Below are 27,488 nucleotides of genomic sequence, written 5' to 3'. Positions count from 1 at the left end.
TCAGCAAACATTCTTTAATTATTATTTTGACTGAAAGAGCAGAAGCTACAAAAGCTATAACTAAAGTTTCATGGAATTTGTTAGGTTTAACACATTTTATTTTTCAAATTAGTATTGCATTAATAATGGGTTTGAGAATGTATTATATTGCTATCTGTAAATTATTCCATAACAATAAGCACAATCTATAATATGTCCAAAACCATTATACATTCTTGCACTCAAAGTCATTGCCTATATTTGTTGCGATATTTTACTTTACTTAAAACACATGAAGTGATAAAAGCAACTTTTACCTAATGAACCAACTGCAAATAAAAATCTATAGTTACCTTCTGATCCACTGAGCCAAAGCCTAGGGTGCCAACTACCTTGGCCCCTTCCCCTCCTCTTTCCTTTTTGTTGCTTTTGTCTTTTGTTTGTTTATTTCTCCTTACAAAATGAATGCCAATAAAAACTATGTCAGAAAAGACCACTTGCAAAAAATCATCTTAAAAGCACTGCAATATTTTTAGACAAATACTAGAACAGTATTAATGTTTTGTGAGAGTGAGAAAAAAATTGCTGAAAGATTGTTCAAATATTTTAGGGCTTACATATGCTAATTGTTTTGCTGAAACAACCTTTAATTACTTCAACATCAACTTGACCCTTATTTAAAGAAGAAAACCTATGGATATAGGGAATTCAAGCATTTGTCCCTCCCTGCTCTGAGACAGGCCCCTTTTTGCTTGAAACAACAAAGGATTGAAAAGATTATTACTAGTACCACAGCAAGGCTTGAACAGAAGTTGTCCACTTCTCTCTTAGTGCTTAATGAAACAATAGCACCTTTTGCTTATAAATTAGTTTAATACCATTCCTTATACACTCTATGTTAATACAATAGAAGTGATGGTGTAGGAAGGGACCAGCAGCAGGGTATTTGCTGATGCTTCCTAGGGCTTCATTGCTCTTGCCAAAGCAAGTTCTGGTTTTGCTCTTTAAAATTGTCACAGAGAAGCGACCTAGTACAGTTTACCTTTTTTTCTCCCTTGTTTATACCCCTCTAAATTACTCTCTTTTTACTCATTTTCATCTTCTTAAAGACGTAAAAAAAAAGGTCAGTAATGACATTTTATGTTTTGGAAAAAAGCCTCTTGCATCACATAATGTATGTTGTTACCTATTTTGGTAAATATCAGCTGAAGTAGAACAAGAGTTAAGTTTTATGCCACCCATGCACTGAGAGCAGTGTAGCAAGAGCTTTTTGCTTAAGCAACATGGAAAGGGCTACATGTTCTAGGAGACAGAGTACATAAGCAACCAGGATCCTATTTTCATGCTTGTTCCTGACCTATTTTCAGCCTCTCTTGACTTGTTTTCCCTTCAGCAGTCTTGTTGGATAGGTTTTTGAACTTTTCAGCACAAGGACCATCTGTGAGTATGTTTTGGACAGCACAGGTTCAAGAGGACTGTGATCTAAGTACAGTTATCAAAACACTGATGTAATACAAAATAAAGAGCCACCACTATGTTTGATTGCTTAGGATGAATCCAGTCTGTTCCTCCATCTGCGTTCTTGCATATGGTCTCTCATACATGGTGCAGCTAATGAAGCTGCAGCACTCAACTTTCTAAATGCGCCCCGGGGAGGGAATTGGTTACACACCACTCTGCACAGGCAGAGAGGGCTGGAGCACAGTCCAGACTGTGGTTCTGTCATTGTAAAGGGTCACAGACTCAGCCGTGTTGAGCTCACTCTGTACTTCACTGTGGGAAACACTGGGATATTTACAACTAGCTTCACTGTTCTAATTTAGGTCTAAGGTCCAGTTCCACAACAAAATTAGCCTACTGAAATTCAGTATCAATACAAAGCAAATACACTTCCACTCAAACACTGAGAAGTTTAGTTTCCTGCAGGCAGAATGGTTAGAAAGTTTGAAATAACAGCTGCAAACAGGGGTACTGAAGGTGTCTCCTGAGGCTTCCACTATAAGCTAGCCTGCTAGCACATAGTGGAAGTAGCAGCTTTGGGCCCTTCACAACATCTTTTTTCATCATAAAATTATTTCAGCTGTAAAGTACTATCATAAGCTGTAGAGCTTATTAAAATAATAAAAAAAAAATTTTAACAGGCAAGAACAGAATTCACAAGGCCACAGCAATTTCCATGATATTTTATTTAACCCATTAATGGCTGTTTCAAGACAACCAAATAAAAAGTCTATTCAAAAGAGGAACCCTGCCTGACAGAAATAAATAATGAAGAGATAGAAAGTATTGCTTTATATGTCTGTTATGTTTTGGATAATATCCGAATGTCATATCTAGAGACTATTAAAATCTCTGCATATCTCTTCAAACTTCAAAAGTTTTGGATGTATAAATGCTCAGACCTTAAATTGCAAATTCCTTTTTATTCTTCTCTTCTACACATGCATGAAAAATGTGAAGATTAAAACATCAGAAATACTACAGAATGTTCTATAAATTCATTCAGCAAGGTAAGTCACCCTTTTGAAGGAGCTCTAGAATGATTCATGTGCAAAAAAGAAGAAGCTTTGTGCTGGCCTTCCTTTCTTCAACTGTTCCTGTGAAATGCAGATGTATAGCTGTGCCTCTGAAATATGCTTTGTATTTAAAACATTGTGAAATCAAACCCAAGTCTCTAACCCTTTCAGAGACTACATACATAAGTGCAAGCTTTGGATGCAGACAACACATTCAGAAATAACCATTCTTCTCCATGTTTCTTAAATGCACATATATTTATTTGTGGGATATTGCTACTCAAATAAAAGTTTTAAAATAAAAATGAGAGAGAATTTGAACTCCATAAATTTCCCATAATGTTGTTAGGAAGTGTGATAGCCACCTGAAAATCAGATTAGAGGAAGTTCTTTAATAGTTTATAAGCAAAACTTAGTTTTCTTACAGTAAAACAAGACTACAGTATTTCATAATAGTTATTGAACAACCAGCTTAAGTGAACGGTATAAGAGAGACAGACATCCATCAGGGTCTGTATCAAGGTGCAGGAGCATACATAAAGGCAGAAAAGTCTGTGTGGAAGTGTGGTGCAGGTTTTCAGTGGCTGTTCCCATTCAGATAAAAAATCAGCCTGGGCAGTAAGTGGTAGTGACAGCACCTCAGCTCACCTGTACAATGAATCAAGAACCTTCCATGTTGGAATGGTATGACTTGAGACATGTGTCTGGTTTTGGATCAGCTAAAAGAAGCAATATCACTGCAATAAATCCTCTACTACTCCCATGGAGTTTGAGGATGGCTAACATCATTTTATTTTTGCATCCTATTCCCTTAAATGTGCAACCTACTGTAGTTGATGTGACAGAGTTAGAGACTTGTAATGGAATTCACAATACTAGGTTTTAGGAACAACATTTAGTTCTGAAGCACAGCCACACATCTGCATTTCAAGACTGTGTCACTTTTCCATTTGTCCCATTCCTCCTGGTTAACTCATCTTTTTCACACCCACCACTCATTCTCAACAAGAAAATACGACATATACTGCATAGTATAGCAAAAATATGAATATATAGCATAGTAGATACAAATTAGACACTCCTAAACAAAACCATGTGACAAAAAAAACCCCCTTATTTTTGGCCATCTGCCAAAAACGTAGTTATTAAATCCAAAGTGGAACCAAAAGACCACATTTCAGTAAAGATTTATTAGAAAAGTATTTGAAAAACACAAATACTTGAATGTTATGATGAGAATATTAAGCCCCTCAAAAATCAAGTCCTTGCTTCTTTATTACAGTATTTTACTGGAGGCATGCTAAATACCTTATGAAAAAGTGAAAAAAAAAAACAGCAGAAAGGGAAGAATAAATTGCTTTATTCCCAAGAATGCATATTTCTATAAACTCAATCACTCGTTTTAGGAGGTCTGTACAACTTCCTAGAGAACAATTCCATTTGATGACACATACTACAGTATCAGCTAAACAAACCTGAACTGTAGTGTTCTACAGGTCAGGAAGAATCTGTCAGTAAAATAAGTTAGCTAAACAAACTATTATTCTGGCTTTTTTTCCTTCTCTTTCTCACTTCTCCACCATTTTTACCCCCACCTATAACTCATATATTGACCAAATAGTATAAAACCTATCAACTTCTACCAAGTTTACTCATCTTGCCTGTTTTATGAGAACAGCATAATAACTGTAATCTTCTTCAAAATAAAAAATAACAAAAAACACCACCAAAGAAAAAAAGCTCAACTAACCACCCAACCAAAAGAACCAAAGCAAAAACCACAAAACAAAACAAAAAGCTACTGAAAAAGCCCACCCCAACTGTTTCATGACAAATATTATCTTGTGGAATTACTGAAGAGTCAAGAGAAAGAAGGCTGAATGAATAGGAAAATAATATTTTTATTTAGGTACATCTAGTAAAACACAGGTGTCCCGTGGAATCAGCTGGATTTCTGTTACCAAATTCAACAAGAGTACAATTGGATTTTCCCTGGGGGAGAATACAACATTACATTGCTTTTGAGGTTAATATGGAAGTTACGTAACATGCATGCAAGAGAGGAATTTTGACATTTGACAAAGGTGCAACTAATTCCATATGTGTTTATAGCACAAATGTCGAATACATGCATGCATGCATTTCTTAAACATGTTCAAACTCTGTTTTGCTTATCTGTGCAAGATGTTCTGTTAGAACTGATGCACTTTTGTAAATAAAACAGTCCTAAAAATGTATTTCTAAAAGTATTTGCTAGAAATCATCAGACTGGATCAACTACCTGTGTTAAAACATTGAATTAGCATTTCTCCTATTCATTGCCAACATAGCAGTTATGCCTTCCAGTCTGTCTCCCTGTTCCCAGATTCCCATCCAGCCTGTTTTTGGCCTGCTATAACCAGTATCTCGGATCTCCTTCTTTGATTTGGACACTGTGTACAGTAAAAACAACAACAAAAAAAACCAAAAACAAATGAAAACAAAACAAACCACAAAACGTAGAAGAAATTTATATAGCAGAATCTTTGGCTCCTTGACAAACATTGTTGCTCCAAGTCTGTTCTGTCAAGAGACCACCAACAATCTGTCATTTGGAGACCTGAAATATTTTCATCACCACTGATCAAAAGCCAAGTAGTTCCTCCCTGGATATTTTTAGAGGGAAGACCTTGCTGAGAGAGTCTCAGGCAGAGTGATCCATCAGCAATGTCAGCCTGAGGACTCCAGTGGGCAGAACACAACTGTAGAAGAAACCCTGCTCCCCCTCACTAGCCAGTTCTCATTTGAGGGAGTAGTTACAAGGATTTCCACACAAGCAGGAAAATCAGGTTCTTTGAAGTGGCTTTGCCCAGCTAGCTTTCCAATGAAATGACACCAGCATGTTCAGGAAATCAGATGCCAGGCCTCAAAAATCCAAGATGCCCCAAAATCCTAAAAGTAGGTCAAGTTTACGTTGCACTTAGCATATTCCTCAAATACTAGTGTTGCATCTGCTCACAAAAAAAAAAAAAAACAAAAACATAAATCTTATTCTGGTAATCAAACTAAATTTCTTAACATATCTGTGCAAAGTTTTATCCATACTAAGCTAAATTGAAGGCATAAAACATGATCAAAACCTGGAATTTTGTTTTTACCACAGAAAAACAGATGTCTCCTCTGTTCAGTTCAAATACTGTTACTCTAATACACATGAAATAGAAGAAATATTTATTACTCACTAGCAAAAATTTACATCTCTTCAGACAGACTGGAAAAAAAAAACAAAAAAACCCAAAACAAAAAAGCAAGACCTATACATGCACTGTACCTCCAAGACTTAGGGATACAAAAGTAAGAATTAATAAGCAGATTACTCTTGGCTACTTTTAATTAAAAGGTATTCATAGAGAGGGAACATGTAAGCCAACTAATCAAAATTCACCCTCAAGAAAGGCAAAGAAGATATTTAAAGGTTACATTTTACACCATAGCCTTCCACTTCATCCACATAAAGTACTTGCTGGACAGATCTACGCTACGTAAGACACACAGAATATACTGAAATGTTTGTTCCTTTCTGAAATGAGGAGTATTAGCTATCCTTTGGGTGCTCATTATGAGAGTCTGCATTGAGAATTAAGTGCACAAGATCCCAGTGGAAACACTCAGGGGCTAACGAACTTCCATAATTTGACCAGAATTGCATGCTTTGGAATTCATTTTTATTGAAAAAACCTATGCAATGACACATATTAGGAAGGCCTATATACCTGAGAGTATTAAACAATTGCTTATCAGAATAGTGCATTATGCTTCACAAATATACTATGGCTTCATGATACCAAAGATTTTTTTGGTATCATGACTCTGCTTTTAATGCCAGTTCTTAAAACTTGTGATTCTAAATTTACCCTTTGATTAGACATGCATGTTTCTAATTAAGCTCAACCTGTCCATTCTTCTTTGAAGAGATTAAAGTCAGAGTCCCCCAAGACTCTTGAGGCTCTGTACAATAATTTACTCATTCTTGGTAAAGGCAGTAGAAGTCAGAAGTGAAAAATAAGTGCAATAAGATGCCAAGCTTGTCAGAAACACTTCCAACTGAAAATACACACTAGTGAACCTATCAAGTCTGTAAGGGACTATCATGTTTATTACGGCAGAAAAAGAGGAATTGGTGTTGCCTGTCTCCGGCACATTCAACTATAGGATGCTGTAAGTCATCAGTAAAATGAATGTATGTGTAGTGGGTAATCCTCGAGGTCTGTGGCAGATTACAATTCCTTTTTTCCCTTTTTTTTTTCCCCCAGAATGGGCCAAACTTTATCTTCAGAAAATCACACAGACATAGCTGAGAGGCATCTGAAATTAACCTCGTGATCCCTAAGCAGGAGGGGACTTCCAACCCTGTTACTCAAAATCGGTCTGTTGGGAACATAAACACAGTTAAATGTCAGAAGTAAAGAAAACCGAAGACAACAGTCTTCTGTTGCTTTAAATGTAATGAAAATTTTGAGAATGCATTCTTTATTTTTGACACTTATAAAAAAGAGATGCACTATCACACTTCCAAGTTTTGCCCTGTACCATCAGATGACATAGATCAGCACTGCAGTGGAAACCCACATATAAAATCAAATTATTCTTGTAACTCAGGCTTCAAAACTATTTGCAGCAAGAATTCCACGATTCATCAATTACTGTCAACCTCCTTCATTAAAACACAAACTTTTTAAAATACCCAGAACTTCTTTTGTTCTAGTCACTTCATTTCTAAGCACACTAGGTCAGACGAGGTTAGGCATTTCAGTTGAAGGTTCAGGTCACCATCATGGGATGATCAAGGATACAGGTGCTCCATCAGAAATACTCAGAAAGTATCAAATATGACTAATCATTTTGTTAAAATTCATCAAAATGCTCACAGACTAGCCTAGATTTTGATTTGTAAGAATTCACTAGATATACCACTCTGTATTTAGTACCTACACTGTTCAGCAGCCCCAACTCCAACTTTCCATGAGACATCAACTTCTCGATTACACAGAAGCTCACCTACTTTGGTATCATGCCATGCACAAATTAGATGATGCCATTAGGCATGTTCAAAAGATGTCCTGAAGTTTGGCTGGCGTAAGAAATGTGAGAAAGTGATGGTGTGATGAATGTCTGCAAGTATCTGCTTATTTAAAGAACTGACTCTACAAATTCTGGCATACAAGACAACAACAAGGTTTGTACAGACAAGATTTACATGTTTAATCCTGAGCCATTTCCATTGCTGAAAACCTTTAAGCTGTTGTTTCCTTAGATAACCATTCTCTGATCCAGCTTTCTGCCTTCTCACTCTGCTTTTCACTGAATATGAACATCCATATTCTAATGTCATGACATTTTTCATGCAAAAAAAAAGTGCTCATGAAAAAGCTTTTGCCTTCCCATATGCCAAACAGGTAAAGCAACAGTCAACCTCTTGGCAAGAAGAATGACTATTTTTGAACAAGGAAATTTGACTGGGACAACAACAACCTGCTTTCAAAGAAACCTGACCTACAACATGCCAGGATTTGGTTCATGTATGCCATCTTCAGAGAAGTTACACTCTTTGCTCACATAAATCTAAAATAATGTATATATTAAAAAAACAAACAAGCAAGAAAACCCCCAAAGCCACCTATAGATCAGCTAGCATATCAGAAACACACACACCCATGAATTCCAGCATTCTGGAGGAAAACTGTAAAGAAAAACTAAAAGGTTCACATGTTCTGTTTTCAACATCCAATGCATGTTTTCTTGCCTTTCAGATACCCAGCTTCAAAAATTGTAGAACTCTCTTGGGAAGCAGGAATTAAAATACCTTGAAACTCATCGCCTGGAGCCTTGAGTTACCTCTCAGACCATCCTTGCCAGTCACCCTTCCAAAGTGCTTGCTGGTTCTGATGGAAAGCATATACTTTTACAGGATGAAGATTACAAACTTCAGTCATCCTAGTGGAGCTAAAAGGTACAGCAATTTTCTACTACCAGACTGAAACTTATTTCTAATTATTTTCCCAAGTATCTTAGTAATTTGAAAGAAACTAATACAAATGTAATGTAAATGAATGTATAAGGGTTAAGTCTTATTCAGTGGGTTTAAAAGAATTAAGAACCCCATCAGAATATATATTTACACTACCTGTTTATTTCATTTGGCTGCCTTCAAAAATTCAGCCTTAAAGAGATATTTTGGCTATTTAATTGAGTAACGACTGACTGTATTAGAACAGGAGAATGTACCCATGGCTGAAAAAAGATGCTTATGTTACATTAGGCAGGCAAATTTAAGTTACACTATCAGTTTCCAAAAGTAATTTTCTTGACCAAAAGGAAGTTGCTGTACTGCAAAGATTTTTGGGAAATGAAGAAATCAACTGTAAAGTTGGCAAGAAAAAAAAAAGAGTGGAAGAGAAAAACATAAAAAATATAGGAGGGGAAAATGCCAAATCTTCCACCACAGAACATTTTATGTAAAGCTCCTTTGGGTCTTAGATATTCTTGATTTTGCATGCTACAAGTCAAACTCTGCATACTTGTGGCTTCTTAAAATGAATTAAAACAAGTGGAAAATAATGCATTATATAGTAGAATTATTATGATTAACACAATAAACCAAAATAAAATGTAACATCAAACATGGTAATTTTATATATGAATTTTAAAAAGTTAACACCCTTTTGGCAGCTCTAAGAAGTACAAAGTTTTAAAGTTCCATTAGAAACCTGGGGGGTTTCTTGGGGGGATTTAGGTTGGGTGGTTTTTTTTGTTTTTTTCAGAAGCTTCAATAAAATAGGCAGTGACCAAAAGGACAAGATAATACATTCTGTTCAGTGCTTTATGTGTCTTGAAGTTATTGCTTATTACTATAATAGAATTTTGTAAAGTAGAATGGGCAGATTAAGAGTCAGTAGGATGTACTAGAAGTTACCATGCCAAGAGCAATTTGAACAAATGTTAAATGCTCGCTCTCCTAGATAATGAAATATTTTTGTTTCTTAGTTGTAGACTAAACTGGCAGTTTATATAAGAAAAAAAAAATCTATTAACATGGCAACTGGTTTACATACAAACAGATACCATATTTCCTTTTCAATACTATTGACCTTAACTTTTGTCCAGCATAGAGCCAGAGAACCTGCTCAGGCAACCTGCTTTTACTACCCATTCACTACACAAAGTTAGCACATCCCAAGGGGATAGAAGAAATTGTTTCACTGTGTCATGCTGCATTCAGATTTCTTTCTAGGTGAGCCTCACTACCAAGGAGCCATCTAGCCAAAGGGTCCTGTGGTTCTGCAGTGAATGAGCTGAGGACTACATACCTGTCCTGCATGCAGACTTCCTATTTACATGAAAGACATTACTTTTCCCATCATGCCCCTACGAAAAAAAGGTCAGAAATACAATGTTTTTGCTGGTATAATGTCTTCTGTCATGACAAAAGCAATTTCTTCTTTAAGAGCAAATGTGGTTTAGTCCAATTTGAGAGTCATTCTGTCACTTCAAAAATAAATTTGCCATATTTAAAAATGCTGCTTGTATTAAGGACTGTTGTTTACTTGTATGTTATTAATAATTCTACGACTAAATTTAATATTATTCAGTTAAATAAGCATCCAAAATTCATCCTGTAATAAGATCTGTGTGAAACCTTCAAAGAAGAAAAACAATCACTTTCATTTTTGTAAAGCCTCAGCTGTAACTTCAAATATCAAACTCTTTGTGACTTACAAGTACTATCAGTAAGTATCAAAACAACAGGTCCTTATTTAAGTAAAGAGTACTGTAATAATGCATTTTCCTTATCTTGCTGCTACTCCTGAAAACAGTTGCTTCTAGGATAGAAACATATGCTTAAAATCCTAACAAAGATATGCTGGAATTTCCACAAGTGATCGGCTCTAAAAATCATATCACACTGAACCATGAAATAGAAAATGTATCTGAAATTTAGTGCAAAATTTAACACTCATGAGTTCCACTGATTCTGTTATCTGCTCCATTTACATGCCAATCTACACCCCTACCTAAAAATGCTTTTCTCAAAACCCCTAAAATAAACTACTCCAGCACTTCCTTTGTAGCATAAGTTGATTTTACATGTCTTGAGAAACAAATACTCAACACCGAAGCATAGCCATTAAATTGATACCATCCATCAGCAAAGGTAAATTATGCAAATCAGAATTATGCAAACACCTTTTTTTTTAGTTGCTACTATTTCTATTTTGTGCAGCTGTCTGTTAGAGCTCATTATGTGAGGATGAAATTATTTTAGTATCATTATCAAAAAAAAACCACAGCAAAAGTCAGAGGCTTGTCACTGATGAGGTATTTATTGCTTTTAACATCTATTAAGGCAGCTGACAAACAGAACTCGAGCATTGTAGCTGGAGTCCTCTCCCAAAAGCATCTTTCTTACAATCCACAAAAAGTCATGCAACTGGCATTTGGGAATAAATACTTTGCTTCCTACCAGCAGCTTTGGGGGGTATTTCCCTCGGTACATATACACAGCACAGCCCGCTACTCCTTTTTTTTCAAGCCTCTCTTATATAACAGACTGCAAAAAACCATCTCTGAACAACGTGATCAAGATGCGATCTCCTGTTTTGGAACTACAACGTTCAACATAATCACATTCAACCCAGTCCCAAGCTATTAATCAACTTCTTACTAATGACGATGATCGATCGCAAGTTCTCTGCAGTTTTGCAGCTGATAGTCAGTCAAGGCTCCCAAAGGATCAGGTCACTCACAGACCGAAATGAGACAGCTTCACCAACTTGGCTCAGAAATTAGTCTTACAAGAGTATTTGATCATTGTATGTTTTGCTTAAGTATCACAGTCTTTCTAGGTGGTTTGGGTTTAGTGTTGGGGCTCCTCCCCAGATAACCTGTGTAAAAGGCAACAAAAGCCCAAAAGCCACTTGAGTCTCAGAGGCCCACAAGTAGGATATACAGCAGCTTTCTCTGGAGACCTGCCCTTAAACCCTTCATGCCATATCATTTATACACTGGCCAACTAAGTAGGCTGTCTGAAAAAGATAAACCCAGCCTACATGAATTACATAATCAGTTTACTTTTTAAGACAGGATGAATATACCCTTAAGTACAGAATGGCAAAGATTTTTTTTCCCTCTCTTGATTTTGCAAAAGACACAACAGACTTACATAAACTCCATATAATTCTGGGTTGTCCTCTGTCTTGAGGTACGTAAGTCTTGACGTACCCTATGGAGAGGTTTGCTACAAAACAGAGCTCAGGCTGACTCACTGTTTTCACTTTACATATAGGCTACCTATAAAGACTTTGAAAATAAACCTGCAATATGAAGTTTTTACTTCACCTTGTTATTGCCAATAAAAAGACATATATGTTTTAAGGGGCACAGATGTCAGTTTCTACAGCCAATAAAGTTAAGAGCTGGGTGTTCAATAAAGGAGACTATTCCTTTCTAACTATTTCTTCCAAGTTTTGGATTTTTTTTTCTGTAATGCATAGAGTGACACCCTGAATCCAAACAAAGCACACCCCAACAAAGTAAAAGAAAATGTATCTGCACAAGATACTGTATTACACTCTTCCATGTATTAGTCCTTCCAGTCCCTCCAGGGGAAATTTAACATGGTTTCTAAAATTATCTCTCTCCAGGGTTTTTCATTTTTCTCCAGATCGGCCAGATGAATTTGTGTATTGCATGTACTGCCTGTGCCGCTGCACCTCCTTCCTCTGTGGTGACTTGATTCAGCTGAAGCTACGATTTGACCGATCGATGCAAGCACATTACACACCAGAATAAGAGTAAGGTAAGGGTAAAGGAAAGGAAAGGAAAGAAAAGCATCTCTCCTTTCAGCCATTAAATATAGATCAACGAAACATCACAGTGCACATCGCGGCTCCCCTCCCCACCCCCTCCGCCCGCTCCTCGAGTGCAGGATTTCGCAGACGGTGGCTTCAAAGGAAGAACACACACCCCACACACCCCTCCGCACACACACAGACATACACAGGCAGCACAGACACACAGAAACACGCAGCAGCCGTCGCTCGGAGCCGCCCCAGGGCCCGGGCTCCGCGCAGGGCCGGGTGCTGCCCCCGCCCGCGGGGTCCCCGGGCCCCTTCTTCTTCTTCCTCCTCTTCCTCCTCCTCCTTCTCCCTGGCCCATGACTTCACTGCCGTAACGAGCACATTAGTGCAGGGCGTCGGGAGACACGGTGCCGCGGATGCCCTACATAAGCAACGACTAACGTAGAAAGAAAGGGAGGAAAGCGATGGAGGGGGGGAGGCCCGGGAGAAAGAACCATGAGGAAATAACGCACTTTGTTACCTTTCGGCTGAAGGCACAAACACCTCTCCTTGCAGCCCAGCCCAGCCCCGCTGCCTCGCCGAGGGGAGCAGCGCAGGACCCCGCACCAAGAAGAAATATCACGCAGGCGGGAAGGGTGTGTGGGGGGGAGGGGGACGGACCTGGCACCATTACGGTGCCTGTCGTACTCACCGATCGGCGCCGATTCAGCCTGCTTGCTCCCAAACATATACCAAAACCCAACAGCAAATCCTCAGTCCGCTAGGCAAGAATGAAGGGGGGGCGGGGGGGGGCGAGCGACGGCCCCGGGCTTCACCGCAAGGTCCTGACCTTGCCCAGCTGCAGCATCTTCGGCTTGCCCCCCCCCCCCAGGGCTTGCGTGTGCGCCCGTGTGCGCCCGTGTGTCCCCGTGTCCGTGCGAGCGCGCCGATCCGGCTCCGAGGGGCTCGGCCGCAGGACAGCTGCCCGCTGGCTGCCGGGGCGAGGAGGGCTCGGCATCCACCGCCCCGCCGCTGGGGCGAGGCGCGGGGCCGCTGCGGCGGCGGCGGCTGGGGCAGGCTGCGCGGCGGCGCCGTAGCGCAGCGCGCCGGGCGGGCGCACCGGCCGCGGGATGTGGCCGAAGGAGACACAGCCGCCGCCGCAGCATCTGCCGCCGCCGCGCTCCCGCCCGCCCTGCCTCCCTCCCTCCCGCTTGCCTCCGCCCCTCCCTGCCCGTCCCCTCCCCAGCAGGAGCGCGCCCGCCGCGGCCGAGCAGCCGGCGCTGGGGGGGAGAGAGGGGGGCCGGCGGCCCCGCTACCGATGAGGCGCCGCCGCCTGTGCCGGGCGGGGCTGAGGTAGGGCCGGGCCGGGTCCCCCAGCCTCGCCGCAGAGGGGCGCGTCCCCGTGTTCCCCCAGACCCCTGCGGCCGGGGGTTTCTGATTTACTAGGGAAGGGGGAGGCAGGGCGGAGGGCGCAGGTGTGGGAGCGCACCCTGGGGCGGGGGTCGTCGGTGGGGAGCAGCCCCTCGGCAGTGACCGCGGCTCCTGCTGTCATGGGTTGGGAACTTGAGGTCTGCCAGCCAAAACGGTGACAGCAACAGGGAAGCAAGAAAGAGCTCGTTCCCCGGCTCGTGTCTACCTCGGGTCTCTGTTCCCATGCTTGGGAAACCTATGTGGGAATCCTACCATGTTTTCAGAAGTCTTCTTGCGAGCAAATAGGGTAAAGAATATGGAAGTCATGTTTTATTCCTGTGCACGCTTAACCCTTCGTTGAGAAACTTGTGTGGAATGCAATTGCGGCGCTCACCTGAAAGTTGCCGCTCCACGGCTCCTTTCAGTTCGCCGCTCGGAGTTTTGGTACCTGAACAAAACCACCAATTTTTGGGGGGTTGTTGCCCGGGGTAACCGCTGCTAATTCACGCTCGCAGCGGGCTGAGCATCAGCGCGACACTGGGAACAGGCACAGGCGCGGCCGAAGCATCCGGGCAGCGCCTACAGCCGGTCATTTGTTGCCCGACCCCGCGGTCCCAGCACCTGCCCTGCAGGGAGGGACCCGCGTGTCTCCGGGCACCAGGGGCGGCCAGGCCGGCAGCTCCCGCGGGACACGGCGCTCCCATCCATCCCCCCCGCGCCCTCTAGCCCCGCACGCCGCGCTGGATAAGTCATGACGGATCCGCAGCGGGCTCGGCAGCGGTACCTGCCGCCGGGCTGAGCCGAGGCAGCAGCGGTGCGGGCCGGCCGCCGCCACCGGGCTGCACGGCGACTCGCTGCTGCCACCTCTCGCTTGGCGTTCTCGCAGCTTCCCCAAGCTTCCTGCGAGCAGGAGCTTCACCTGGCTGAAGTTCCGTTTCTCCTCACCGACGGATGGTTGCGTTGGATACCCCTCCCTTAGTCTCATGGGAAGACCGGAGGCTACGTCTTCGCAGCTACGGAACGCCTTGTTGCCTGAGGTCACTTTTTTTTGGGAGGGGGGGTTTATTTCCATATTTATTGGACCATATAGATACTAGTATATGTCCCTTCCCTGGGTGACGTGAAGGTGGCCCATACACCTGTGACAAAATTGGTAAGTTACAGCTGAGGGTGATTCAGCCTGGCAGCACACCTCAATGCCAATCCAGACTTTGTCCAGCTTCTAGGACTAGCAGGAAAAGCACCTCTAGGTGCTCAAAACTAGTGTAAACCCCAAACCTCACTGTCAGGTTCTAGTATGGCATGTCTCGATGCCTACTGAGTTGCAACTAGAGGAGAGCTTGCTGGTGGCAGAACATAGTGGCCAATCCAGTCTTGACTCGAGCAGAGAAGCGACCAACTAGCTGATTGTCAGAACTTTTGGTTGGACCAAAAGTTTGTTTTGTCTGCTAAGTGCAAGACCCTGGGTTTGTGATTCCCAGCCTGAGACAAGCATCTAACTCTGAACTGAAAGTAGCGTATCAGCCAGTAGTTATCTAGAGTCACTATGTTGCAGTTAAACTTCAAAATGTACTTGATAATAAAATTACTGGGTGACACAGTATCACAGACACACCATAGCATCATGTGATCCACTTTCTGCAGCCCCGCCTCTTTTTCAGAGCTGAAAGGTCTTTCTGTCAATAAAAGTAAAGGAGATTGAAAGACTTGAAGTAGGCTGTGTCCTCCTTCCATTCCCCCTCAAATGTTCCCATGTAATAGGGACATTTCATGGCCCTGGGGATTGTACACATCTGACCTAATTGTAGGATGAGCAGTGTGTGCCAGTGAAGAATGCACCTAAGACATCTGAGTCTCCCCACACTGCAGAGGTTACCCAGTTGGCTGTACTGATCTGAGTAGTCGGTCTGGAAGCTGTTAGCCTGGAAGTTACATACAGCAGCAATGAAGGTATATAATAACATAGGCCCCCCGTAGGGAAAGTGAGACCTGGAAGAAGAAGGGTTTTGGAAGAATCTGGAAGGTTTCTGAAATCTGCTTTTTTCTCACAAGGTTTTCTCCTTCCACATCATAATTTTGCATGACAGGGATTTCATCTTAAGATGTCACAAGATTCAAAAAGCTTCTCCTTTTCCTGTCACTTTCCTCCCCTGATTCTCCCTGCATCACCTTTTTAATGTTTCCTGATTCCAGGTGAGGTCAGAGAAGGGGCTGGGAACAAACCCTGCTTATAGATATGGAGAAACGGAACAAGGGAATTAATATTCCGAGTTTCAATATGGCCTTTTAATGCTGTTCCTGCTGTCACAGGGGAATGGTAAAAGAGAACAGTGAGGGGTAAGAAAGTGAAAAGCAGTGGAATCAACTTCTGGAAGAGGTTGCCCCATCTGTAGTAGATACCGTCCGCCAACTTCATTCTCGGTGACTAAATCTCTTCTTCTGACAAGCCAAAAGCATATGTAGGTGGAAGCTGTTCCCTTTTTTTGGTCAGTTCCAGATTTCTCAGATACAGAAAGTCTCTTTAGTGAGGCTTCTCAGGTCTGTACCTAGGAGTGATGTATCTACCCTAATCTTTGGTTAACTTCCTTGAGGGTTTGTTCGAGTTGGGGTTTTTTATCTTTTCCTTGAAAAAGATGGAGAAAGAAAAGGAAATTGCTGTATCAAAGCAAATATTTTCTAGCACAGGAACTGTAAAAGCATCTTTGCCATTTGTATCTGTGTGTTAGATTTACAAAGGTTCTTGAGGCCTCCAATTTCGATTTGGTCAAAGTAATGACAAGTAAAAATTTTAGAAAACAGAAAAAAAGAAGTAGTAACATGAATAGAGTTAAATGCAATGATAGAATTTTCAGATATTTAGTTCTCAAAATGACTGTATTATGAAAAAATTAGCAGTAGCAAATTGTCCAAGCTTAGGCTCAAAGGTTACATCTTACAATAGGTGGTTGCAGCAATACTTTTCCCATTCTGGTAACTAAATATATATCTATTTCTTTATGAAGAATTTCATGATGAAGTAAAGGATGAAGCTAGCAATGGAGGAACACAAGGAAAAGTCCACTAGTCAACAGTTAGATGAGTCATCTAAAATATGGGATGCCTAGACACTAGTTGTGTCTGCATGTTCTGTCTCAACATAAACCATATTTAATTTTTGTTTGATTCTTCTTGGAATACAGTTTGGTAGCTTGAATTTTTGGACAGAAAGGAAACCATTTATTTGCCATTTTGACTTTAAGATTATGTTTAAATTTAAATGTGTACTTCATATGAAGATTGTTAGATCCTCTGTCATGGTCCAGGTCCAGCAACTTCCTTTGTCATGCTGAAGTCAATGGGAACTTTCCATACTAAAAACGTAACTGAAGTAAAACTACCTAGTTTTATGTAATATTTTCATATTTCAGACAATCTTAACAAGGAAATTGGAAAAACTTGATTTTGCCCTTTTTAATAAACCAAAAAATCAGCCAAGCATGAATAGTTTTTCAAGTTTAGAGCAATATTTCAAAGAAGTTACTGTCTTATCCCTTTCTAAGAATTATTTCAAGGTGAAATTATTAAAAGAAATTGACAACATCCATTGAAATACATTTCAGATAAGAAAGAGCATGTTTCTTGAGACACACAGTATGGTATCTTAATGAAACTAAACTGGTAATTAATTTCAATAATTGGTCCAAATTTCTTCTCTCTTATTTGACTTGGATGTTATCTTTAAAGAGTCAAGTCATCATTGAATTATAGTGATACTATATGTATTTTCCATTTCTCCTAAATTGTTGCACAATATTATATAACAACCAAGTACCTGTAAATCCTGGGATGAGGATGATTTTCTATGCCACAATGATGACATGACAAGAGAAGGTTTGCATGATTGTATTTGCATAAGTTTGTGTTCTGATCTCACGGAAATACTCTTTTAGCAGAGGTCTCCTAAAGAAATATAAGGTATTTTCTATTCTGAGGAACAGCTGGCTTCAACTAGTCTGATTATGAGTAAATTATTATTGGAGTGTAAATGAATCTAAGTTTGCATTGGGAGAGTTGGTTTTTATGTACTGAAGACAGCTCTCAGATCCCTAGGACCTGACTGAGATTTTCTTATTCCCAGCTTCATCCACTGATGACCAGAAAGGCAGTTACGAAAAAAATCTCTCTGAAACAGCTGGATTAAAATATTATTTGGACCTACTGTACTTTAAGAAATCATGGTAAGAACTACTATTTAGCTAATAGCTGCCATTATTTTCCTAAGCAATTTGGCATTTTGAGCATAGCAGATTTTCACATGAAATTATACAAAAGGCTAAAAATTCAATTGAATTCTATTGTCTGTGTCAGTCACAAACAATCAGAACTCCTGTTCAAGGTATAGTAAGGGAACTGCATTTTTTAATAATAAAACTTTATCTAAGTGTTCCCGATTAATGAGCTAGTTGGAGTTTTGCTTAACTTCAAGGAAAAACAGTGAAAATACTAAGAGAGTAACAGAGAATTTGCTTCTTGTTCCTATCAATTAAATACATCTGATTTAAAGAGGGGTTGGGGTCTTTAGTTTGTGGGGTTGTGTTGTGGTTTTGGGATATTGTCATGGAACATGGAAGGCCAGAAATTGAAATGAAAAGTAATAGAGTGTAAAAATTGTTCTTTTCAGCATCCAGTAAAACAAAGTTTGCTCTTACAAATTCATATATCCTATACATGCATAGGCTATACAAAGAGCTGAATGTTCTAAAATAATTTGTAAACCCTAACCACATGAAAGAAAGTAATTTCACTTTGTCTTCACATCAGCCAATATTACTAGCAGTACAATGTCAACTCAGCTGCAAAATACAATCTATGGTTTGGATATCTATGGATGTTCAAAACATGTTTATCCCTATTATTGTCAACTGAAATGCCAAGCCATTCTCAGGATGCATTCCTTAATACATTTACAGCTATAAAAGCATTAGGATTAAGGTATAACATCTACAAAACTGTATTGTACCTTTTGGATCCTTTTTCCTCTTCACTGTACTTGTATATTGAATAAATCCATCACAATGAAAAAGACCATCCTGCAAAAAGCCAAGTAGAAATCTTTCCAGGGATTCAGAAAATGATGCTGTTTGAATAAAAGTTAGTGAAACCTTGATGAATTGATTATCCTTTTGTTTAATCCAGTTATGTCTGAGTTTTACTTTGTATCTTTCCATGGTGTAAAAGACTTTCAGAGTTCAAGAAACCAGTAGACTGATTATCTAGTTAGACCTCATGTTACATAAGACTGAGATATTACCTACCCTGAAGGCAAAATTAATGACTTGGCATTATGGAATTATGGAATGCTGGATCATTTTCTAATCTATGCTCTATTATATTTAGTCAGTATCAGGAAAGATGAAGCTAGTTTTACTTGGCTGTTATACTCCATGAATGTCGTGCTCCAAAAGTCACACACATTTTCCTTTTCCAACCAGCGCAGTTTTAATTTTCTGGAGAGTCTTGGTGTGTTTTTCCAATGCTCAGGAGAGCTTTGCATCTGACACCTTTTCAGAACCTTACTCTCAGTTTCATTTGATAGTTCCGCAAACAACTCTTGGAAAACACAAACTTCTGAAGCTCCATGGGTATACAACAGTTAGCAAGGACAAGAATTCTCTTGTTATGTGGCGTGTCCATGAATGTCTTGTGTACAGGAAGACACATGGTAATATTCCTGGAGTTTCTTGGGTGTGCTCCTGGTGCATTCAAAGCATTTCCCCCACAAGTGGCAACAATGCTGAAGTCACAGATGGGGGCTGTCTGGAGAGCACTGGTGGCAATGTGGACACAAATTCCTCCTGTGCATACTGAGGCCCAAAATACTTAATTTCCTTTCATTTCTCAGCTGAACTCTTCTGCACTTCATAGTTGTGAGGCAGATTGCCTCACATTTTGACCTGATAATTCCCTCTGCCAGTGCCCAGTTCATCTCAAGATAGGTTGGACTGTGTCAGATCATCTGATTCATGCCTACTAGCCAGTTTTACCACCTTTTGCTAGAGGCTACCTTGCATAATTGTCTGTGTCTGGTCCAGTACATGATTTGTCCTAGAAAGAGATGTGTTTGTCATCATCCCATAGAGTTTTCAGTAGCAAGCTTACTTCTACAAACTAAGTTTCCTAGAAAGAATAATTTTCAGCAACGAAGGAACACCAGTTGCTGCAGTTTAAATGGCCATTCACCTAAGAGTTGAAAGGTTGACTGTGCAATGGATGAGTGCAATACTGAATTTTTCCTCTGAAAGTTTACAACATTATGGTTTTCTATCTGGGGAATTAGATTTTCACAATGATGTTTTAAAAATGGAAATAGTGAAAAAATCTGTGAGACAACATTTAAACAATTACAAACTGTTCAGCTTGGTTCCTTTCTTAAAGGCTGTTGCTCTGCCGTGGTTTGTGTGATAGTTTTCAGCACATCTTTTAAGTGCATCAAGAAAATATGTGGTCCATAAGGGGCAGGATGTGTTTTCCCTCGTTTTCTGTTCTATTCCTGCTCTTTCAATTTCAGGGTAACAGATTTTGAAGGAAAACTTGAGTTTCTTACCCTATGCTTTTTCAACAGAAAAACTCACTGCTTATTTTTGTGTAATCCTGTTATGCAAATCTCTGTATTACTGCACACCTGACCTCCCTTGTGATATTTTTAACTTAGTGGAAAACAGAAAGATATGTTTTATCAACACCACCTGCTAAAATTAAACAGAAAACAATAACTGAGTTTAGTATTTTTTTGCCTTTTATGAAAGAAGAAAAAAATGGAAGTAATAAGCTGTAAAGTAGTGCCAAATTCTAGGAGGGAAATAAGATGGTTTATGATCCTAATGTAAAGCTTTTATTATTACTATTATTATTTATCAAGTACTTATTAAAAATACATTTATATAAATTTATGTAGCCAGTCATTTTTGCTGAATTTCGGAATTTCCACAACTTTTACTGTGGCCATACTCTATGAAAACAACTGTAGCTGTTCAAACGTAGCATAGTGAGTCCCAGCATCAGTCCTTTTGGAGAGACATTGAAAGTATGCTGTGACAGCTGTGATGAACTCAACAGCATGAATCCTTTTAAAGGGAGGAGTAAAGCCTTTTAACTGAGTTACAAAAAAATCTTTGACATCTCTTATGTCAACTCTGTCCCTAAAGTAAGTTACTATTGTCACATACAGAGTTTAGATGGCAAATCTTATCCTTTTTCACTCTAGGATATCAATTTAGAAATTTGTATTAGATTCAGTGACCTTTGGTTATGTTTATGTTATTTTGTGATGCCTGTGAGATTTTTCAGCTGTTATAAAGCAGCAGGGAATGGTACTGTGGTTTTGGAAGTTTGAACATACTCTGTAGAAAAATACAGGTGAGCAACTGTCCATCTTTGGATTCTTTTTTCCTGTTCCTTATTCCAATGAGTGATTGACAATGTAGTTGCCAGCTTAACCTAATGCTGCATGAAACGATTGTGTGGCACAGAGTAGGCTTTGAGCTTCATACCCTTAGCATGAATTTTATGGCTAGACTATACTTTCACTTTGTTAACATAGCTGTTTCCTGTAAATGAACTATTGAGCCACAGAACAAAATGTAAGGGATGTCACTATGCAGCCATGTTATTTTAGTAGTACATAGTGGCTAACCCCCCTGCTTTTCAAAAGATACAGTTTTTGTTTTCATACACAGAGATCAAAAGAAAGAAGAATCATAGAATCAACAAATGTTAAGGGTTGGAAGGTATCTTGAAGATTTTCCAGTCCCAACCCCCCTGCCATGGGCAGGGACACCTCCCAGTAGACCAGGTTGCTCAAGGCCTTATCCAGTCTGGCCTTGAACACTTCCAAGAATGGCACATCCACAGCTTCTGAGGCCAACATGTTCCAGTACCTCACCCTCACAGAAAATAATTTCTTCCTAATACCTGGCCTAAATTTCCCCTTTCAGTTTGTACTCAGTACTCCATGCCTCTTTATAGAATGCATTGTGTATTTATCATGGCAAGCATTAATTTCAACAGTGTGTAAATTTTATCCTTCACTTAGGTTTCACATGTAGAAGTCAGGTACTACAGTGAAGAAAAATCCTTTGATCCGTAAAGGATGTTTCATCAGCAGTTGTTCAGCATTTGTTCTTCAGATATAATATTACATTAGTCTATTATAAGAAAAGTGATCTGGAATTTTTACAGGCCTAATAACAATATCAAGTCTGTCACAGTGATAGGGATAGCAGATAATTAGTGTGTTTAATATATATATATGAGGTGGTCATTAGACCAGGTGACTGAGGGTCAGGATAGTCTGTTACAGATCTTCACTGAGACAGGATATACCTGTAGCTTCCATAAAACTGGTTGGTTTCTACTGTTTCACTTACTGAATGGGAGTATCAAACTTGTTATACTAGATTGAGGTTTTTGGATGAGAAACAACATATAAGCAAGATGGAAAACTCCCCAAATATAGGCAGTGTACTCCAGAATGGGCAAGTACAAAGAGCCACCACAACACGAACTGCTGTGAAAGGCAGACTGCCCTGACTATGGTTTGTCAAGTAGTGTCAGTTTTCCCTCTTATGAGTAATTGGCAAATAAATATGGTGTTACTGGAAGAGGTGAAGTAGCCCACCAGACGCTGCAGATTAATATATTTTTTTATGAAGAATGACCCAAACTAGGTACTCCTGACCATTATAGCAATAGTCCTGACTACTCTTTCAGGCAGTGGGTGATCATCAGGCTTCCAGAGCAAGGGGGAAGGCTTTTTCACATATTATGTCAAAGGTGCCTCCTTTGCTCTTGATTTCTTGTCTCTATAGATCCATGATCACCTGATTTCACTTCAACGTTACTGTCTACCTTAGCCAACTGTGCCAACCTTTGCTTTTAATCCCCTAACATCCTATGGTAAGTTTCATCCATTGCCTTAAAGCCCCTTCAAGATTCTGAGAATTGCTTTTTTCTAAGAGAGACCTGTGACACTCTTTTTTCCCCCTCCGCACCTCTTCTTACCAGTTACAAAAAGCCCATGGAACCTCTCCAAGGCCTTGAGTCATTTGTTCAGTTGTGTTCCTCAATCTGTGAGCTGGGAGATCTCATCATAGATATTGTCTCTGTTATCTCTTTTTCCTGAGGGTCTGTGTATCTAGGTGGGGTTTATTACTTTTTCTGTGTCTTCTCTTTGTTTTTTTTTCAACAATATGCTCAAGAAATGTCCTTACATTACAAATGTCATATACCCTTTATATTTCACACAGCTTTTACCTTCCACCTATTCTTACAGTACTTATCATTATTAACACAATGTTTGAGCAACTAGAGCTCATCTTCTTAGGAGAACTGATCTAGATGAAAAAAATTAAGCCAGTTCTTTTTGTTCGAATCATTTATTAAGAGGATTCTGAAGGTAACATCACCTGGTGGTCTTTCAAGCAATAAAATGCACCTTTTTCAGACTCTGAAGAGAGCAACAGCTACATAAAATTACTTTGATTTTTACAAAGTATTTTACTGGTAGAAGAAATGCACTGATATTAAAAAAAAAACACCCCCGGTAACAACAAATAACTAGCCACTTGGATTATATAATAATTTAACTTCAAGACTCAAAAACAACTTCAGTCCTGTGGGCTTTTAAAATACCCAATAATCTTCAGATATTTTAGTGGTGCTTTGACAGTTTTTTTGCAACAGCAGCCGAGACAGTCTGCATATTCTGCACAGAATTCCCAATATTCAGCAAAAACTGGTAAGTCAAAATATTTTAACTGTAGCACTCTACTTTTCCCACAGTATCTTCTTGAGCTCTTTCTAGGTAATTTCCCTGCTGTAGTGCCTTATGTGAGAACTTGCTCATGCAACTTCATTTCACATGATGTTCTTTAACTGTGAATTGAAATTATTGAAAAAGCTCAGTTTTCAATAATTATTTTCTCCTACAGAAAGAGAATACTTGAAGAATACAAACCATTATGTGAAGGAAAAACCCCAAAGGAACTGGACAAATTTGTCTCAATTTTGACTGATTAAAAAATTTTGACCTGTTGCAGACAGTCTGTCAAGGTATTCCATGTACCTCAACCCCTTCCCAGGGGCAGATTGCCTTTGTTGTTGTGTCTCCAAGTGACACAAGCCAGACCTGTACTCACCTTATGGTGTTCAGATTTTTGAATAAGCCATGAATTTGATGGACTTCTTTAACCTAGAGCTCTAGGCAGTAAAAGAGTGGGGAGGTGGGATTTAAAGCCATTTTGGCCTTTCCAAGAATTATGTCAGGAAAGCATCCTAAAATCCTAGATATAGGAAAATACGTGGAGGAATAAAAATGGTTTCTGAATGATATGGCATAGGCTGTTGCAGCCTACAAACCTTTAAAACTCCTGTGAAAAGAATTGACATTGCATATTGCATAGTATAGCACAGCAAAGAACATCTTCCTTGAAATGGGTGATGATTTTATTCATTGCAGATTCCTAAGAATTCACAGATTGAGGTAATTTCCCTCTAAATTCCATCCTCACATGCTAATACAGCCAGCTAATCTAGAGGTCAAATATCTGCCAGGTCTACTGCAGATACATTTTGAAAAACTCAGGGAAGGAATGGTTGCTTCTGGAGACAAGAGTAAAGAATTGTTGTATAGGTAACTATTGTTTTCTGGTATTGTTTACCTATAGAGTGGATCCCATCCTTTTCTGAAGTGTATCTGTAACCATTAAATGCTCCAAATTAGGTCCTATCTTACCTAAAATATTCGATGAACATAGTTAATATTAAATTTTCTCCTTTTTTCTTGGTATATGGAGAGCAGTACTAGGTTACAGGTGCACAGTGTGGACACATGGATGGCTTAAAACTGTGCTTTCAAAAATGATCCTCTGAGAGTAACTGTTTCATGCTTACATCATTTATTTCTTCCCATAGGACTGACTCTAACAGGTTGCTTTGCACCTTTTACTTGCACAACAGCACACTGCATTTCTCACCATTCAATTTTTTTTTTTTTTTTTGAATTGTGGTATCATTTCTGCAATTTATCAAAGTAATTTTGAATTCTAATTTTATGTCTCAACATTCTTGCAGTCTCGCCTGATTTCCCATCATCTGTGCATTTAATAAGCTTGTTGTTACTTTAGTATCAAATTCATTAATGACAAGATTTAAGAAAAAACAGATTTCGAGTAGACCTCTTCTACTGTGGGTGGGAATTTATTGATAGATACCCTTCTGACTACAGGTTTCCAACAAGATTTACACCCACACTGTAGCAGATTTTATCCAGATTGTCCTGTAATAAATTTTGTCTACATCATGTCTCCCTAACCTGCTTATAGAGCATCATGTAGGACACCATTAAAAGTTTTTATTATTCTTGTGATATGAAATGTATTTCTATGTTCCTGTGTTTTCATTCTATCCACAAGTTGCATCACCCCACTGTAGGATAAAATTGCATTGGTTTGACACCTTTAAATTTTTTGCAAATCCACATTAGCTGCTATTAATCCTGTAATCTTTCAGTCTCTTCTCTACTTGGAAATGGTTTAGTACCTTGTATCAAGGTTACTCAGGGTCCACAGTGAAGCTGAAAAATCTGCAAAATCCTCGTGAAATTGCCCAGCTCACTTCTTTTTGCAGTTCTTAGGGTTAGCCTGCACTTAGGCCACCTCTCGTCCCTGTAAATTTTCAAAAATAACTGCTAATGAATGTGCTTATTTCAGCCATTTTTATAAATAGTTTAGAATTAAATTTATCAGCTGATTTCCAAACAGTTATCTTACCTAAAGTATTCACCTTTATCTAGGCTGAGATCTTATCTCATTGGTGTGAAGTAATCAACTGTGAAAGCCAGTGAAAATCGATGGGGAATTTTGGAAAGGCAAATTTCAAAAGGGGCACAAAATGCATGGGTTTTCATCACTGCTGGGTAATGAGCAGGGATTTTTTCCTACTCTTCTGCTAGCAAGCTGTGCATATGTTATGGGAATATGTCTTGTCAGTTTCATGGGGTTTATACTTAGATCTTTTGTTTCCATATGCTCACCTATGTTATTTTATGTTAATCTTTAGCAACCTGATTTTGTCTTCACTTCCTGGATTCTTCTTTTGCTTGTAGTAAGAGAAGAAGTCATTAGTTACATCGATCACTTCTTATCCTTCCTCTTCACTGCACTACAAGATTGTGTGAAAATATGACTATGGCTTTAACATCATGTGTAACATGACATTCTTCAGAAGAGGTGATGCCTACACAGAAGTGAATGTGATGGATACAAATTTAACAAAGGGAGATATATAGCTAATACAGAGCAAGTTAGCTTTTTCTGAATCAGATGTGCATTTAATTTACATAGCATGCAGGGGCATTGGAGCTGTTGTAGTTTAACAGTTAAATATTTTAAGATTAATATAATAACCTTGTCTAGCAGACTATTAATGCCTTTTTTGTTTCTCACCTGTTTTTATAAAGCCTGTTTTATAACCCTACAAGTCTGTTTTGCAAACAGTGCTAATACCAGTCAATTATACTAGCTGGCATTTGACAAGACCTACAAACACCTAACAAATTACCAACTGAGTCACTACATGAGCAGGAATTTACAGCTATGAACAATGCTACCATTTCTATTTATAAGTGTTTCTGACTGTTCTTGTTTTGATTACTTACACACACATGCACATAAGCGGGAATCATCAGCTCATTGCAGCCTCACAGTTGACTCAGTCTGGCAGCTGATGCATCTACAGCAGATCTGCTGTTCCTTTGTTAAAAGCTGTCATAACAGCCTGTAAGAATTATTATAACTAACATTGATTCAGTATTTCTGGACAAGGGTGGATACCCTTATACTGAAAGCATTAAATAACATCACTGTTTACATAATAAATGACATCTGACAAGGCACAGTATCTTGTCCTTCTTAATAATATTAATTATATATATAATACACAGCACATTATATAATATTAATAATATTTTCTATTAATTCTGGGGAAAATATGACCTCTCCCTCTACAAAAAGAAATGGTCTAACAAATAATATGAAAAGAAATAAAAGATATTACATTTGTGCTGTCATACATGCAGTCAGTGATGAACAAAGGAGTGTCTGCATTACACGCCTCAGGCTGTGAAATATTGCCACTTTTTTTTGAGAACAAGGGCTTTTAGGGTGCATTTGACCTCCCATTCTTCTTTTGTGATGTCATCAGAAGACAGAACTCAAACCTCCATGTCTTGAGATCCACAGAGAAACTTCCATAGCGCTATAGCACCTGCTTGTAGCCAACAATTTCTTTTACTGTATCTTTAGACTCAAGACCTTTTATAACTTTCTTTTTCTATTGGATTCACCTCTGATGTGCTTGTTTCAAGAGGTGTAGTTTCTCTTAGGCAGGGAAATTTCTTACCATTTCAGGAGAACATTCCATTGCACAAAACAGCTCTCTATCACACTCCAGCTCCCACTTCTTGAAGATTTTCCCATGCTGAGAAGAACATAAAGAACCATTATAATACTGAAGGTTGAATATGTATTTCAAATTCACAGACCTTAGCTTCATAGAGTGTAATACTCCCACAGGCACTGACTGAGAGGAAAATGAGCCAGGCTTAACTTCTAGTCTTTCTTACTTACACACAAAGAATATGCAGGGGAAGCCAGTCTCTAGCTAGTCACTGCTCTGCTTCTGCGAGGCAGAGCAGAGGCGGTGCTCCAGGATGCTGCTTGTAGCACCTACA

The 27,488-nt window shown here is 39.3% G+C and overlaps 1 protein-coding gene across 1 annotated transcript in view; it reads right to left on the bottom strand.

The window, feature by feature from the left end:
* CTNND2 (catenin delta 2) overlaps positions 1–13,107 on the bottom strand; it is a 658,514-nt gene extending 645,407 nt beyond the window's left edge. Inside the window, exon 1 of the mRNA XM_069004021.1 lies at positions 13,023–13,107. Within this exon, the coding sequence (XP_068860122.1) occupies positions 13,023–13,059 (37 nt within the window). The 5' untranslated portion in view covers positions 13,060–13,107. The remainder of the gene's footprint in view (positions 1–13,022) is intronic.
* Between the last annotated feature and the right edge of the window lie 14,381 nt (positions 13,108–27,488).

Source organism: Aphelocoma coerulescens, chromosome 2, assembly GCF_041296385.1.
Source record: "Aphelocoma coerulescens isolate FSJ_1873_10779 chromosome 2, UR_Acoe_1.0, whole genome shotgun sequence".
Lineage (NCBI taxonomy): Eukaryota > Metazoa > Chordata > Aves > Passeriformes > Corvidae > Aphelocoma > Aphelocoma coerulescens.
The sequence above is the reverse complement of the archived record's forward strand: the minus strand, read 5'-3'. Positions and strand labels throughout refer to the sequence as shown.